At 38.3% G+C, this 16,482-nt stretch overlaps 1 protein-coding gene across 1 annotated transcript in view; it reads left to right on the top strand.

Moving 5' to 3' along the window:
- Positions 1-16,482, top strand: part of YTHDC1 (YTH domain containing 1) — a 49,018-nt gene that overhangs the window by 26,540 nt on the left and 5,996 nt on the right. The window contains exons 5-15 of the mRNA XM_015815156.1: positions 981-1,070; positions 1,537-1,590; positions 3,434-3,528; positions 6,198-6,306; positions 6,778-6,895; positions 8,626-8,710; positions 10,137-10,303; positions 12,516-12,598; positions 13,326-13,362; positions 13,444-13,483; positions 13,572-13,634. Of these exons, the coding sequence (XP_015670642.1) occupies positions 981-1,070; positions 1,537-1,590; positions 3,434-3,528; positions 6,198-6,306; positions 6,778-6,895; positions 8,626-8,710; positions 10,137-10,303; positions 12,516-12,598; positions 13,326-13,362; positions 13,444-13,483; positions 13,572-13,634 (941 nt within the window). The remainder of the gene's footprint in view (positions 1-980; positions 1,071-1,536; positions 1,591-3,433; positions 3,529-6,197; positions 6,307-6,777; positions 6,896-8,625; positions 8,711-10,136; positions 10,304-12,515; positions 12,599-13,325; positions 13,363-13,443; positions 13,484-13,571; positions 13,635-16,482) is intronic.

Genomic DNA, 16,482 nt, shown 5'->3' with positions numbered 1-16,482 from the left:
CTCCCCCGCCCCTTTTGCTTTCGCTCCCGAGCCGGCGCTTTTGAAAAGGGCTTGACTCCAGCCTGGGATTCGGAGCGGGAGACGCCGCCGCTGCTGCTGCCGCCCGCGCTGCTGTGGACTTACAATATCCGAGCAAAAGACTTTGCAAAAGACCACCCCGCCAAGGGGGAAAGGCGCGCAGTTGGGCACCGTCTTCCTTTGGCGTCTCTTTAAACGGTGCTCGGATATTGTAAGTCCACAAAGAACTGGGGGAAAATATTGACCTGAGTATAAGCCTAGGGGGGCATTTTTCAGCTCAAAAAATGGGCTGAAAAACTCGGCTTATACTCGAGTATATACGGTAATCTTTAATTCACTTTGGAGAGAAAAAATCTAAATGTTTACAGTGGAAAGATAACATTGACATCTGCCATACTGTCTTTTGTTTTGAATTTTCAATATTTCTGATGAAGAATCTGCAGCATTGATAAAGGATTTTCCTATGTGATTCTGTTGCTCCGGTATTACTGTTACTAATGATGGGGCTTTTAGTCATGTAAAAGAGACAACTACAGTGAATTAGTATGTATCAATTGGGACCTAATTTAGGTTTGCAACTATGTTTATAAATAAGAATATACTTAAATGCATTACACCTATAACTGAAATATTGTTGATAATCTAAATGGAGGTTAATCCTCTTTTTTTTTTTAACTTTGAGAAGCATTCCTCACATAGACCCTCCAGAAGTTTCCCTGAGCTTCAAATATAGCTTTGACAGGTATTGTTTCTGTTCAGATCAAGTTGTCTAAATTTCTGATACTTTTATCATTATTATCACAGTTCTCTGAATTCTGGCCCAATGAGAAAAGATCATTGAAATAGATTTTAAACCTTTTGAGAGTCAACTATATACTATTTTAAATCATATTTTTTTTACAAATATTTATTCTTTGTTAGAACCTTTAAAAAACTGCTATTGCTTATTTTGATGATCTTAGATGAGAAAAAGAAGGCCAGGAAAAGAGCTAGAGGCATCTCTCCAATTGTTTTTGATAGAAGTGGAAGCTCTGCATCAGAGTCATATGCAGGTATTTTGTGATTGCTTATCTTCATTAATATGATCTGTAGAAAACCCTTGAAATGCATTGGTAAAAATAAACTGTAGGCCATAATAGGCTTTGGACATACAGCTGAACCGATATAGTTAGTTTTTTGGCATGTTCTGTGTGAATAATTTGATAAAGTGGGCTTTCTTATGTTAATTCTATTACGTTGCTTAAATGGAAATTTCACTTTTTTAAACTTGGAAGATGATGATTCATTGACTAGTTTTCTCTATAGAAAACTGGTCTAACAAATCAAACTCAAAAACAGACAACTAAAAAATCAAATTCAAATCCTCATGCACATTGAGAAGCATTCTTTTTGTGTGTGGGGGTGCGCATAGGAGGAATAATTTGTCATGAATGAAAATAGTATGTGAAAAGATTGTAGAATTTGTATCGTATCTCTATTAAGGCTCAATCTGAACAAATGTACTTTGGCTAAATACAGGTTCAGAAAAGAAGCATGAGAAATTATCATCTTCCGTTCGTGCTGTCCAAAAAGGTATAATTTAAATTTGAACTTTTTAATGCATGCATCTATTGCAAGCTATTGTATTGACTTTGTTGATTATATAGCAAATAAAATAATGTTCCGATGTAGAGTAAAATGCATACTACTGAATAATTCAAATTATTTGCATGTGGTTTTTAATGGAAAAAACAATATTTCATCACTGAATTAGCAGACAAATAAGTAATTTAACATCCTTTTACAGACAAACTTCATAAAAATAATTTCTCTGCTTAAGGCTATGTTGGTTATTATAGATAAAAATATCAGAACATTATTAATGTTGCATTGGCTTCTACCTTGAATAACTTATTTTGCTTTTAAAGTTTAACATTGCATGGTATGGAAATCTAAATTTGGTGGTATTATATTATTCACTCATTTGAAAAGCACAATTGTATATTTGAATTATAGACCTTCCTTTTATTAAGAAAGAATTCATGGGATTAAACTGCATAGATCAGAGGTGTCAAACTCAATTTCATTGAGGGCCGCATCAGCATTATAGTTGCCCTCAAAGGGTCAGGTAGGCATGGCTGGCTGGGTGGGTGTGGCCAGCTCAACGTGGCCAGCTCACATTGAGTACCAGGCAAGGCTTGGAAGGGGGATCCGGAGGTCTCCAGCAGAGGAAGGCGAGACCAGGGCGAGTGCCATAGCATCATTCACCAGGGGAGCCTTGCCGTCCCCCAAGGAGAGCGAGCACAGCAGCAGCAGCCTCGAGGAGCTAAGCACAGCTAGGCTCCCCTTCAGGGAAGCAAGGCTGGGCTGGGCTGTGGAGTCCCAGTGCCCCACAGTCCAGCCCAGCTCTGCTTTCCTGAGGGGATGCCTGACCACACTTACCTCTTCCTCAAGGCTGCTGCTGCTGTGCTTGCTCTCCTTGAACAGGCTGGGCTGGAGGAGAGCGGAGGGGCAGCAGGGCTCCTGCTGGACGGGGCTGCTGCCGGTGCCATGGGGTGAGGCCAGACAGGTGGTGGGAAGGGGGTAGTCTGGCTGCAGGGCCCCGAAGTATGCAGTTGCGTTGCATGCAGGGTGAGGCTGAGCATGACTTGTTGGATGCCCCAGCTCACATCCAGCTGGACGTCGCTGCCGGCCAAGGGGCCAATGAACTGCAGTTGCAGCCAGACACTGCCGGCCTCCGCACACTCACAGCCTCCTGTGCACATGCCCAGAGCGCCTGGTTGAGCAGGGGTGGGCTAGGACCGAGACGGGGGCCGGCCCCTCGCCATCTCCAGGGTCGCCCTGCAGCCCAGGTCTAAACCCATCACAGGTAGATCTGGCCCGAGGGCCTTGTGTTTAACATGTTTGGCATATGCCCTACTAGAGGCCAATTTTGCCATTGCAACAGCTAGATTTTGTACTCCAAATCCTATAAGTATAAGAGTCCTTGAGTTATGATCACAATTGAGCCAAAAAATTCCATTGCTAAGCAAGATAGTTGTTAAATGAGTTTAACCTCTTTTTCTATGTTTCTTGCTACAGTTGTTAAAGGAATGACTGTTGTTATTCTAACTTAATTGCTAAGTTAGAGCAGAGTTTTTCATTAAATCTGGCTTTCCCATTGACTTTGCTTGTCAGAAAGTCATGAAAGGTGATCACATGATCCCAGGATACTGTAAACAGTAATAAACATATGTCCTTGGGCAAGCATCTAAATTTTGGTCATGTGACATGGGGATGATACAATGGTCTTAAGTGTGAAAAATGGTCATAAGTCAATTTGTCAGTGCTATTGAAATTTCAAACAGTCACTAAACAAATGGTTGTAAGTTGAAGACTACCTATATTTAAGTTTCCTTGGCAAGTAAAATTTACCTATTTTGTTTTTTCCTTCCAGACCAAACTAGCAAACTTAAATATATTCTCCAAGAGGCACGATTTTTTCTTATAAAAAGTAACAACCATGAAAATGTCTCTCTTGCCAAAGCTAAGGTATGTTGAACTCCTGTGAAATCATATGCAAAATGTGGAATCAGATTAATTGCTTTTCTTTTTAATTATTTAATTTTCTTTTTCTTTTATTAAATATAAATATAATTACTAAAACATAAATGCAAAATAAAATATATTTTTTCTTGGTTCATTGCCTCATTTAAAATGGGTAACATTTTCCCCCAGCCACATGTTTCAAATTAACTAGAGCAGAAGTCATGGAAACTTGGTGGTAATGTCACTGGAATGGGTAGTAACAAAATTTTTGTTCCTGTTTGCCCCCCCATATTGCCCCACAGATTTTGTGCAAAATTAATGCTTTAAGCCTCTGGGAGTCATAATACATATATTTAAGAGCTTACATTTTACAAATGTACTGCTGAAAAATCGCAATTTTGATCTTAGAATTCAAATTGTAAACGTATGTACCGTATTTTCCGGCGTATAAGACGACTTTCTAAATCCTGAAAGTCTTCTCAAAAGTTGGGGGTCGTCTTATACGCCCAGTCATCTTATACGCTGGAAAATACGGGTATTCTATTTTATTCCTTTATATAAGCTGAGGACACGATGGGGGTGGCAGCCGGGAGCCACTGCCTCCCGTCCTGCTCCCCCTCCCTGGACGCGATGGGGGCGGCGGCCGGGAGCTGTTGCCTCCCGTCCTGCTCCCCCTCCCCGCCCATTCAGCTGAGGACGCGATGGGGGTGGCAGCCGGGAGCCACTGCCTCCCGTCCTGCTCCCCCTCCCTGGACGCGATGGGGGCGGCGGCCGGGAGCTATTGCCTCCCGTCCTGCTCCCCCTCCCCGCCCATTCAGCTGAGGACGCGATGGGGGCAGCGGCTCCGTCCTGCTCCCCCTCCCCGCCCATTCGGCTGAGGACGCGGCGGCCAGGCTGGGGGTGGCGTGGACTCCCGACGATGCTGCAGTGGCCGCTGCCGTGCCGCTGCTGCCGCCACTAGAGCCGCTGCATCCCGGCCTGGTCCCCCTCCCCGCCCGTTCGGCGCCGTCTGCCTTTCATTCTCTCTCTCTCCTAACCTGGAGGGAGAGGGAGAGAGAAAGAGGAAAGAAAGAGAAGAGAAAGAGGAAAGAGAAAGAGAAGAGAGAGAGAGAAAGAGGAAAGAAAGAGAGAGAGGAAAGAGAAAGAGGAAAGAAAGAGAAGAGAAAGAGAAAGGAAGAGGGAAAGAGAAAGAGGAAAGAAAGAGAGGAAAGAGAAGAGAAAGAGAAAGAGGAAAGAGAAAGTTAGAAGAAAGAGAAAGGAAGAGAAAGAAGAGAGGAAAGAGAAAGGAAAGAGAAAGAGGAAAGAGAGAGAAAGAGAAAGAGATAAAGAGGGAGAGGAAAGAGGGGGAGAGGAAAGAGAAAAAGAGGAAAAGGGAGAGAAGGAGACGAAAGAGAGCGAGAAAGAGAGGAAAGAGAAAGAAAGAGGGGGAGAGGAAAGAGAGAGAAAGAGGAAAGAAAGAAGGGGGGAGAGGAAATAGAGAAAATGAGGAAAGAGAAAAAAGATTGAGAAAAGAGAGAGGAAAGAGAAAGGAAAGAGAAGAGAAAGAGAGGAAAGAGAAAGAGAGGAAAGAGAAAGGAAAGAGGAAAGAGAGAGAGACAGAGAAAGAGAGAGGAAAGAGAGAGAAAGTTAGAGGAAAGAGGAAAGAGAAAGAAAGAGAGAGAGGAAAGAAAGGAAAGAGAGAGGAAAGAGAGACAGAGAGAGAGACCCTTTTGACATCTAAAATGAAGATAACACTGCATATATCCTTTTTTACCTTTATTTTATATATACACACACAAACATACACACACACACACATATCATAAAGGTAAAAAAGGATATATGCAGTCTTATCTTCATTTTAGATATCAAAAGGGTTTTGCGGCTCCCAGTGTTTTGTTTTCGGTGGGAAACGTGTCCAAGTGGCTCTTTGAGAGTTTTGGGTTGCCTACCCCTGATATAGCCCAAACTCTATATTTTAACTGGAAAAGTTGGGGGTCGTCTTATACGCCGGAAAATACGGTATGTTTCTTTGGGGAATGCCAAATAGATCTGTAGAAGCTTGCATTTTTACAGACAAACTATTAGAAATAATGAACTAGTTTCTTACCTATTGTATTTTTTTCTCTTATTTTTGCTTTGTGTAGAACAGTTGCACCCAACCTTTTTGGCACAGGTTTCATGGAAGACAATTTTTCCATGGACTGATGGGGAGGGGGATGGTTTCAATTTCACTCACTTGCCCCTCCCCCCGGTCACCTCCAGCTTTGCAGCCTCACACCTAAAAGAGCACAGACCGATACCATTCCATGGCCCAGGAGTTGGGGACCCCTGGTGTAGAAAGAATATCACATATTGGTTAAAATGAGTTTAAACTTACAAATGTTATCTGTAGATTACTAAAAATGTGAATATTTCTGATTTTTTTCCAATTTTTTTGTATGTATTAATATATAAAGCTTTCTTAGTTAAATATTATACGATTGTCTCCACCTTCTGATAATAGTTTTTTTTATGACTCAGACAGATATCTGTCTTGGATCTATTCTCTGGGTCTGGAAATTGCAGGGATAGAAACTGAGGTCTTCTTTATAGAAAATATATGTTGTTGCTGAATATATTCCAAAATTGTACTGAACTTGAACCCATCAGATAGTTTTTGGTTTGTAAATTATTTGCTCATCTCTCCATAGGGTGTTTGGTCAACCCTTCCAGTCAATGAGAAAAAGCTCAATGCTGCCTTCAGATCAGCAAGAAGTGTGATCTTGATATTTTCTGTAAGAGAGAGTGGAAAATTCCAAGGTAAGTACAGGTTGTCCTCGACTTACAACAAGAATTGAACTCAAAATTTCTGTTGTTAAGCTAGATAGTTGTTAAAAATGAGTTTTGCCCCATTTTATGATTTTTCTTGCCACCCTTGCTAAGTAAATCACTACAGTTGTTAAATTAGTAAGACAGTTGTTAAATGAATCTTTCTTCTCTAATGACTTTGCTTGTCAGAAGGTCATTAATGGTGATCACATGACCCCAGGACACTGCAACTATCATAAATATGAGCCACTTGCCAATTTTGATCATGTGACCATGGGGATGCTGCAACTCGTAAGTGTGAAAAATGGTGATAAGTCACTTTTTCCACTGCTATTGTAACTTCCAACAATCACTAAATGAGTGGTTCTGAGTTGAGGACTACTTGTAAAAGGAATACTTGCATTCATAAATCAAAAATTATTTGGATAAGGGGCCTCATCACATTTTTTTTAATTCTTACAGGATTTGCAAGGCTTGCTTCTGAATCTCACCATGGAGGATCTCCCATACATTGGGTGCTACCTGCAGGAATGAATGCAAAAATGCTGGGAGGAGTATTTAAGATAGATTGGATATGCAGGTAAAATGGGTGGAAATTAGAAAATAAAATGTGGTTGGATAGGCTATTTATTATAGAATAGATATATAATGTTTATGTAGCAAGTAATATTTGCATGCCAGAGCCCCTATCCAAATTTGACTTGTCTTAACTAAAGAAAAAAGAAGAAAACCCCCAATAATGTCACCTCTAGTTAGTACTTTGATCACCAGAATATGTAGGGCCATAATAGACCTGGCCTTTTTATGGCCCACGGGCCACATCCAGCCCATGAGCTGTCCCTGTCCAGCCCATAGCGTTGGCGGGGGCAACAGCAGCATCAGGTTTGGGGTGGTGTCGAGAGCCCTCCACAACAGTCCCAGGTTCTCATGTGGCCCCTTGGGAAAATTAATTGCCTATACCTGGACTGTAGGATCAAATGGGAAGTTGAGAAACATCTTGGAAGACAGCAGTGTGAATAATATCTATATTGATACCAAGAAAACAATATGGATATGATCATATAGGTGCCAAGAGTTGAGCCTATCTCAAGAGAGACTTGACTTTGAGTGTAATATTGAAAGATAAAATTATTTCAGTAGCCTGGAGGTCCATATTTTGATGCATCAAAGTCAGGGATTCTGCTACCCCATTTTTCTTTCTCTCTTATAATTCTTCTGCTGTGATTTTTGTTTTAAGATATTTACTGATTCTGAATTGCTGCCTTTTCTTCTTATCATTCTTACAGTCTTATGTGTCTTCTATTGATGATAGCTTCCTTCCTTGGATTTTGAAATCACATTAAGTGTAAAATGGGTAGAGAAGCAAAAAGTTGCTTTTTTCTTCCCCAGTGGGAAGTTGTGCTAGAAATGTGACTTAAGATTTTAAGAAACATTATTTAAAAAATTTAAGTATTGTCTGTTTTATTCCTTTCAGTTTAGTAAAGACTAGAATCCCTTCCATTTTGTTCCAGAGCCTGGAATCCCTTCCAGTTTTTTTCATTAGAAATATAAATGAAAATAGTGAAACCTAATTTCAAAAATTGTTTAGAGGATTTTATTAGTAATAACAAATAAGTTTGCCAAAGGTAACCTTGGAATTTGATTCTAAAAATAATCCCTCATAGTCTTTCCCCAAATCAAGTAGAAAGTTTAGTTCTCTGAAAATAAAAAATGATCCTATTTCAGATGATTAACCTATCTCTGATTGATTATTATGGAGAAAATTCACTATTAGTCACTAATAGTTATGGCACATAATCAGTCTATTAATCTGATTGATTAGATTTCAAGGAGAACAAAACTAATCATTTCCTGGCTTCTCCCATAGCATCCAAAATTTGTTTTTCTATTCCAGACTCTTTCCCCCCTTCTTTTCTTGCCTTGTTTAACTTTGTGGGATGACAGATATGAGGAGCACTGGGTCAAAAAGTTTCCAGCACCATTATTATGTAATTCATATAGGAAAAATTACTAATTTTATCAATCTGCTTCCTTTGTTGCAAAACCAAGGGTATGGATGAGGGGATTTGTGAACATTGGATAGTAAGAAAAAATAAAAGAAAGATTAAATTTACCTGCCTTAGAGTTGCTTAATCAGAACTGAAGACAAATTTTGGAGATTGTAATATTTGCTTTGTGAGATGAACATTATGATCTCATGGGATTTAGCCTCTAAGCTCTGCTTCATTCGGTAGATCCATTGATAGTTGGATTCTCATATTTTAAGTTACACTTCAATATATGGAAAAGTGTATCATATCATATTTTTAGGCGTGAATTGCCATTCACAAAATCTGCTCACCTGACGAATCCTTGGAATGAACATAAGCCAGTAAAGATTGGACGTGATGGACAGGTTTGTCAACTGCCTTTGACTGCTCTTTAAAATATTAATTCCAGTATTTTAAAATATTCTTAATAGGTTTTTTGTGATATAGTTGTTCATCTTTGACAATTATCTATATAATATTGTCACATTTTGGTAAAAAGATTGCCAAATATTTTATTAAAGCATTTGAGGATGTACATCAAGTTCTTTTAAAATAAAATATACCATTGTAAGCAGATTTCTATAACAAGGTTGCATGAAACCAGAAGAACTATCATTCAACTTTTTAATCAAAGCACTCGTAATGATGGAAAATGGCAATTGAACTGATGGGAAGAAAGATGATAAAACGACACTGGTAAATATATCACAGCCACATCATCTCATAGATTGGCATTCCCTATTCTCACAAATTGTGAGATAAGAACTTGTATGAAAATTGCCTATTTACTAAGCATGTATATTTAAGTTGGGATGTGCATTAAATTAAATAAAGACAGGCAGATCTTGACCTACAATTGGAACTGGAATTTCCATCATTAAGTGATGCACTCATAAAGCGTGACCACACAAATTAGTGATAGAAATCCCTGTAGTTCCAATTGCCATCGTTAACTGAATCCTAGTTGTTAGGTGAGACAAATTCCTGCCAACTTCCCTCAACCAAAGTCATTGAGAAAGCTGGCAAGAAGTTGCAAGTCTGAGGTGCACAAACAGGTAAGTGGCAGCAGCTAGGTGAGAAAAAGGACAAGGTGCTGGTGAGGGTTGGTGGGAGAGGGGGAGGTGCAGGTGCAGGTGGAGAGCATGCACAAGAGTATGTGAGAGGCACTATGCAGGTTGGAGAGTGTGCAAGAGGTTCCATATGGGTTAAGGAGGGGGGTGTAGGTCAAGGACTGTCTAGAGGTGTGCAAGAGGCTAACATACTGTGAGCACAGAGGAGTTAAAGGAGACTTAGCTGAGCAACTTGTGACCTTTGCCAGTTTTCCCATTCACTTTCTGGAGAAGCTGGGCAAGAGGGGTGCAAATGGCAGTCACATGATTGCAGGGGGCTTGGCAAATAGAAATGTAAATGAGTTGCCAAGCACTCAGATTGCCATCACTTGTCTTCAAGGATGCTGGGATAGCCAGAACTCCGAGGATTGTTGTAACCATCATTTGTTCAGCACTATCATGATTTACAATGGTCACTGACTGAGTGGTCACAGGTCAGGGACTACCTGCAACTATACATCTACCTTGATCCATCTCTTGTTAATTTCACTAAAATCACTACACATATGCAACTTAAGTGGCTTAATCAGACCTGTTTAAGCTTTCACATGTTTCTTAAATCAGGCATTAGCATTCATAAAATGTATTCATTTGTTCTTAGAATGAAACCATATAATTAAACATTGATTCCTTTGTGTGGACTCTGACATGAACTTATAACATCAACATTTAATTATTACAGGAAATTGAGCTTGAATGTGGAACCCAACTTTGTCTCCTATTCCCTCCTGATGAAAGTATTGATCTGTATCAAGTCATTCATAAAATGCGTCATAAGAGAAGAATGCACTCTCAGCCCCGGTCAAGAGGACGTCCATCCCGTCGAGAGCCACTCCGAGATGTGGGAAGGTTAGAAACATTCTTTGGACTGATAATAGGCACATGTGTCAGAATAACGTGATGGAGGAATATGATTCATCAAAAAGCTTTCCCTGCAATCAAGAAGAGAGAAAATCCTCACATCAAGCTGCATGGACGGGTTTGTGGCTTCATTGAGGATTTCACATTGTCCCTCTCCCCCAGTTTGTCACTTTCAAGAGGAAAATGGGGACATTTTGCTTACACAGAAAAGTTTGTGTCAATCTAGCTTTGACTAGATTTTTAGTCAATTGTAGGTAAGCCATTTTTTTTTCAAGACCAGGTTAGGTGGAGGAAAATCAAGTCTGTGTGTTCCAAAATGTGTTAATATCTTGTAAAAGCCTTTTCTTTCAGGTATATCTCTGGATAAGCCTTGTCAAATATGGGACTTTTATCAGGATCACTTATAATTTTGCAGAAGATGGTCGCCTCATTTTGAGGATAAAATATTTATAATATTTTGCTGTTCAAGAAGAGCGTGTTTGGGACTGTTTCAAATTGTATCACCGTGCTGTGGTTATGCCCATTGCCAAATATTCTCTTACATCTTGCTGAGCTTCTGGAAGCCGTAGGTTCTCTCCAAAGGAAGTAGCCCTTGGAGACCCGGCAACAAACCAAAAAGAATGGCTGTTGCTGTGTCAATGTATACAACCTTTCCAGATGCTGGCAGCACCCGTGGACTTAAAAGTGGTTTTAGAGGATCGCCATGGTTATTGATCACTACTCTATGAACTTACCAACATTCCCCAGAAAGAAGGGTATATCTTGTTACAGAATTGGAGGAGTCTTTGCAAAGGACTGATAATAATCCCTTCTATCCAACACGTTTCCCTGATCCCTGTGTAGCCACTTTGTTTTCTGATAAATCTAAAGCTTTTCTGCTAAAGACTGTGTGGTTTGGGCTGAAACCTTTTCGGTTAGACTTTCCAGTTTGTGGAAATGTCCTCTGGTAGGTACAGATATCCAACGAGTCCCCCTATCCTTGCTCTTAAAGGACACTGTAACCTGTAGGTAGGAGGAATCCTGGCAGCAACCCCCCTTTCTTTGGGCATAAAAGGACTGAGCACCAAGATGGCTTTTGAAGTTAAGCCCTAAGAGATTTCCAGTGCAATAAAGTATTTACAAGTGAAGGTTTTGCAATGGACTGCAAACTATACATTATAACACCATCACACCTTCTCAAGCCTGCCAGGGCCTCCATTTATGTATGTGGCTTTCAGCTTAAAGTCAGTAGTTGGACTACTATATGAACTGTTACTATCATATATTATACCGGTCGTAAGTGCACACTCAAACTACAAGAAAGCGGTATGTTTATTCTTTACACCAGCTATTTTCTAAATCTCTTTTTTGCTGTACGTACAGTTGCTTTATTTTCTCAGAATGTGATACTTATTCTTAAGAATGATAATTTAAATAATAAGTGGGGGGGGGCGGGAGGAATCATTTTATGGTCTATTCATGTTTCCCTGTTATAGAAATTGTGAAGGTGCATTGGAAGGGAACACCAGGTAACATGCTAATGAGTGAAAAGCAAACTAGAGCAAGAAATCTTAAAAATCATTTAAAAAAAACAATTTAAAATTCATTTTACTAAAATGTATAGCAGCCTAAAATAATGGGCTCTTTGATTCCAACATTTGATTTTTTTAAAATATTCATGCCTTAAATGTTTTTTTTCTGTACAATAACAAGTAATTGTGTCTATGCAGGAATGGGATTTGCATGTTGGAAATTGATCAAGTTTTGACAGACCAAGTAAGACAGTTAATCAGATCAAGTGTATAAAATGGTATTCACAAATTATGCAGCTTATGCTTCCAGGGGTGAACTTCAATGTAGAAATTGTGTAAGCATCAAGTAGATTTCATGCTGCAAAAGAGAACACAGACCCCAAAAAGTCAGTGGAACTTTTAAAGGAATTTGTATTAAGATTGGATTTCTTGTAGGTATGGTTGGATAAAGTTCCCTGCTAAGCATCTAAAATCTTCACATCATAATATTCTAGTTAAGAATATACATTTTGTTGCTACCACAAATACATTTTTTGTAACAAATTCTGGGAAACTCATATAGCGAATTACAGAAAACATACCAAAAAAAGCTCCAAAAAGTTGTGGGCTGTTCCAGTGAGTCCTTCTAAAGATGTTGTATTTATAGAGGTTGTTCCAAACAATTCTTAATTATTGTCTAATTTATGTAGGCGTCGACCAGAGGATTATGATATTCATAACAGCAGAAAGAAACCAAGGATTGATTATCCCACTGAGTTTCACCAAAGACCAGGTTAATATCTTACTGTTTAAATGTATATACACAAATTTACAGATTTGTGTATTACAATAGTCATCATGTGGGAATGTGAATATTAAATAAATTATTTAAATTTAAGGTCATAAAAGCTCGGATTAAGAATAGAAATATGAGAATATAACAATAAAAAATAAGGGGACTTTCTTGGAATAACTATCACACTAATAAGATTCTAAAATAGTTATGCAATAACAGGACTTCTTTGGAACAAATAGGCATTGTAACAGTAATATGAAGGCATTCAAAAGAATGTACTAGTTCTTGTCAATCTTTAAGTAAAACCAGAAGTTAAACAATAACTGAGTTTATATAAACTGCCTTGTGTTCTGAATAATCCAAGCATCACAGACTGTTCACTTAATTTCACACACAGTGTCTTAGTATGTGGGGTGGAGGGAGCATAGGAACAGTGATCTTTCATATATTATATGTCTGAATAGATTCCAGGAGCCCCAGGCAGTCTGCCTAAAGATACAAGATGGTATTAGTTGAGATTCAGCCTCCTGTGAAGCAACATTTTTACTATATTTTGCCATAAAGTGTTACATAGTTATTTTAAAGTTGAAATACTTAGGCCGGTTGGGAAGAGAAGGATCTATGAGTAGCAAGGCAGTAGCATGCTTAAAGTAAAGATGGTAATGGCTATTTATGTTGTCAAATATAATAAATATGATACGTAATGCTGCTTGATTTTAAACAGGATATTTAAAAGACCCCAGATACCAAGATATAGACAGGTAAGAGATGTTTAACTGCTGTTTCCTAATCTAAGGCATCTGAGTATTTGTTTCTAATTTAATAAATCTTACTCTCAACAGGCGATTTTCAGGAGTTCGGAGAGATGTCTTCTTAAATGGGGTAAGTTTATGGTCTTTCATTGGTAGTAACAGGTAGATGATTTTAATATTGCTTGATTTTGACATTCTTGTATATGTGTTTTTTGTAGTCTTACAATGATTATGTGAGAGAATTTCATAACATGGGACCACCACCACCTTGGCAAGGAATGGTTTGTAATTTTGTATTCTTTGACTTTAGTATACCCATAGTATTATAAGGGAATATTGCTAAACACAGCTGTTCCTCTCATTTTTGTGGAAAACAACATTTTGCTGTGATTTTAAGCCTGACTTTTGGATAGATCTTTATGATATAACTTCCTAATTTTAATTACTAATTTTAGTCAAATGAGTTAGACAAGCCTGATCAAGAAGTAGTACCTGTGAAAATGCAATCTTGGCATTGCAGTTTCCTTTAATGAAATCAGTAGGATCCAAGTTAAAGTAGTAACTCTAAGTTTCACATAATATTCTTCATGTCATAATTTATTTGAAAATTATACATGACCTTAATGGGAAAGAACTACATCAGGCTTACAGAATATCTGTTGCCTCGAGGACTGTAACAGAGGACTTGATGACAAGACTTCAGGAATTAAAACGAGTGTTTTAAGCATCATCATAAGTTATTGTGGAATGCTTGCTCCTTAACACAGATATACAGACACCCCAGAGCAAAAGAAACAGCCCTCTGTTCTGTCCCTTGGGCTTTGGGAAGGTAGGCCGTGTTTTTGTACCCTTGAACTAAGCAGTAAACAGTGATTGAGAAGTAATTGGGAAATTAAAGCTCCCAATCCTGAACTGATTTGTTGATGCTGCCAAACTATAGACAAAGCCAACAACCCTGAAAATCTGGAGTTACACACTCAACCTGCAAAACATTTCAGAAAAGATTCTGCTGTATAACCGTGGAATAGAAATGAAAAGAAAAACTTAACTAAACAAGCTTACACTGTCAATGTGGAAGAGTTGTACCATGATTAACAAATAAATGAAGAAAAGCAATATCGATAATCCTTGACTTATGACTACAGTTGGGACTGGAAATCTGATCATAAGTCAGTTTGGTCATAAGTTGATGTACTCACATGACCAGAAGTGATTAGACAAACGGCAGTTGTAAATGTGAATCCGTTGGGCTTTTTTGTTGGAAGCCAACAAAAAAGGTCACAAATCATAGTCACGTGACCATGGAACACCATGAGTGTTCATAGATTTGACCATTTGCCAAGTGCCCAATATGTGGTCAAGTGACCAGATTGCAGCACAAAGTTTTTACAATGGCCTGGGATGCTTTGTGGACTTTAAAGCTCCTGTTCCATCATAAATGCAGATGATTGTTAAGCAACCCAGCTATAAAGACTAGCCATAATAAAACCCATACTTGAAAAACAGGTCTAAATCTTCTCCAAAGAAATGCTATGGTAGAAGTAGTAACACTTCAGATGAGTATGAGGAGAAAGAAAAATGATCTTTATTAGTCAATAAGAGGCTATAGATGCAGTGGTATGTGGAAATGACCTTGGGGGGATGCAACCAGGGAACAGGTGGATAAGAGGCAGCTTAGCAGGAATGTGGGTGTGGGAAATATCTTAGAAGAGTTGCTTCCCTTGGTTTCTTGGTTTATAAAAGCACCAGGGGAGAAATGTACTTTCAGATTCTTAAAATTTTGTTAATTCTAACTTTATAATAAAGTAGAATTAGTTCATCTGGATATACTTCCAGTCTGGACTATATTAGAAGGCTGACATAAGTTATGTTGTTCCAGAACATTTCTAGAACATTCCATTTCTTCAGCTGTTCTGGAATTCTCCAGCTGTTTTCTTGGGGAAGCTAATCCTCCCAAATTGAAAATGACTTATAGTGTTCAACACAGATTTTGGTTTTTTAAAAGGATTTTTTTTAAAAAAAATTACCATACCATGCCACAAAAATGTTTGAAAAAGAAATGGAATATTCCAGGTGATTCAGTTCTAACACAACTACTTATACAGTTTCAGTATTTTAGGTTTTGTGATGCATTTCTAAAAAGGAAAACCTTTTAAAACCAGCTAAGAACTTATGTCAGCCATCTCCATTTTGTTACTCCAGTTATTCCAAAATACCTGCCAGATAAATTTTCTGTTGTGTTTCACATCAGTTATCCATTCTCTTCTGATGCATTTTTTAAAATTTTTAATGTAAACACATGCACAGGCACATTTTTTCATTCACAATTTTTCATTCCTAGCCCTTGCAGTGTTAGTGGGAATTTTTCAGATTCTCAATGTTGTATAGTTTTAAGTGCAACAAATCCAACTGCTCTATCTGCTCAACTTTTTTCTTTATCTTCCTAGTTCCTTTCTTTCCCTATCTCCCCTTACATCCATCCATCTATCTATCTACCTACCTACTTATCTTTATTTATATTTATTCAAAATGCATGTTTTATTTGATAATTGAATCATAGGGTTGGAAGGGATTTTGGAGCTGACTGTTGCCACCTGCTGGTGACCAAATGATACAATAAACTTTATTACGCTCATAGACCAGCAATAGCCATCACTTTTTACAATATATTAAATAATAATAATAATAATAATAGTAAAAATAGTACTAACATTAATAGTAAATAATAACATCCCTGTTAAGAAAATACATGTTCTCAAAATGTTAGGGTCATTCCCTAGTTTACGTGAGTGGATAGCCGATTAATGTGTGAGTAAATATAATGTTCCAAACATTATTAGAGATATCTCCCGAAAATTGGCACAAATTGACAACTATAGGTCTGTAACCAATTTTTTTCTTGTGGACATTGCCGCAACACAGTATTTTGTCACTGCATGCGTGATAGAAGGATTTGAGTCTTGGAGGAGAAAGCCTACATAAAAATTGTCTGCCCTCCCTGGCAATCTCTCTAATAAGGGGAGAATATATACTGTCCTATAAACTTGGTATAGCTCACAGTACAATAAAACATGTGAGATATCTTCGACTTCTCCTTTACCACATATACATACCCGTTCTGCTATTGGT

This window comes from Protobothrops mucrosquamatus, unplaced genomic scaffold, assembly GCF_001527695.2.
Source record: "Protobothrops mucrosquamatus isolate PMUCROS unplaced genomic scaffold, P.Mucros_1.0 scaffold320, whole genome shotgun sequence".
In the NCBI taxonomy this organism is placed as follows: domain Eukaryota; kingdom Metazoa; phylum Chordata; class Lepidosauria; order Squamata; family Viperidae; genus Protobothrops; species Protobothrops mucrosquamatus.
This window is presented reverse-complemented; position numbering and strand designations above follow the sequence as displayed.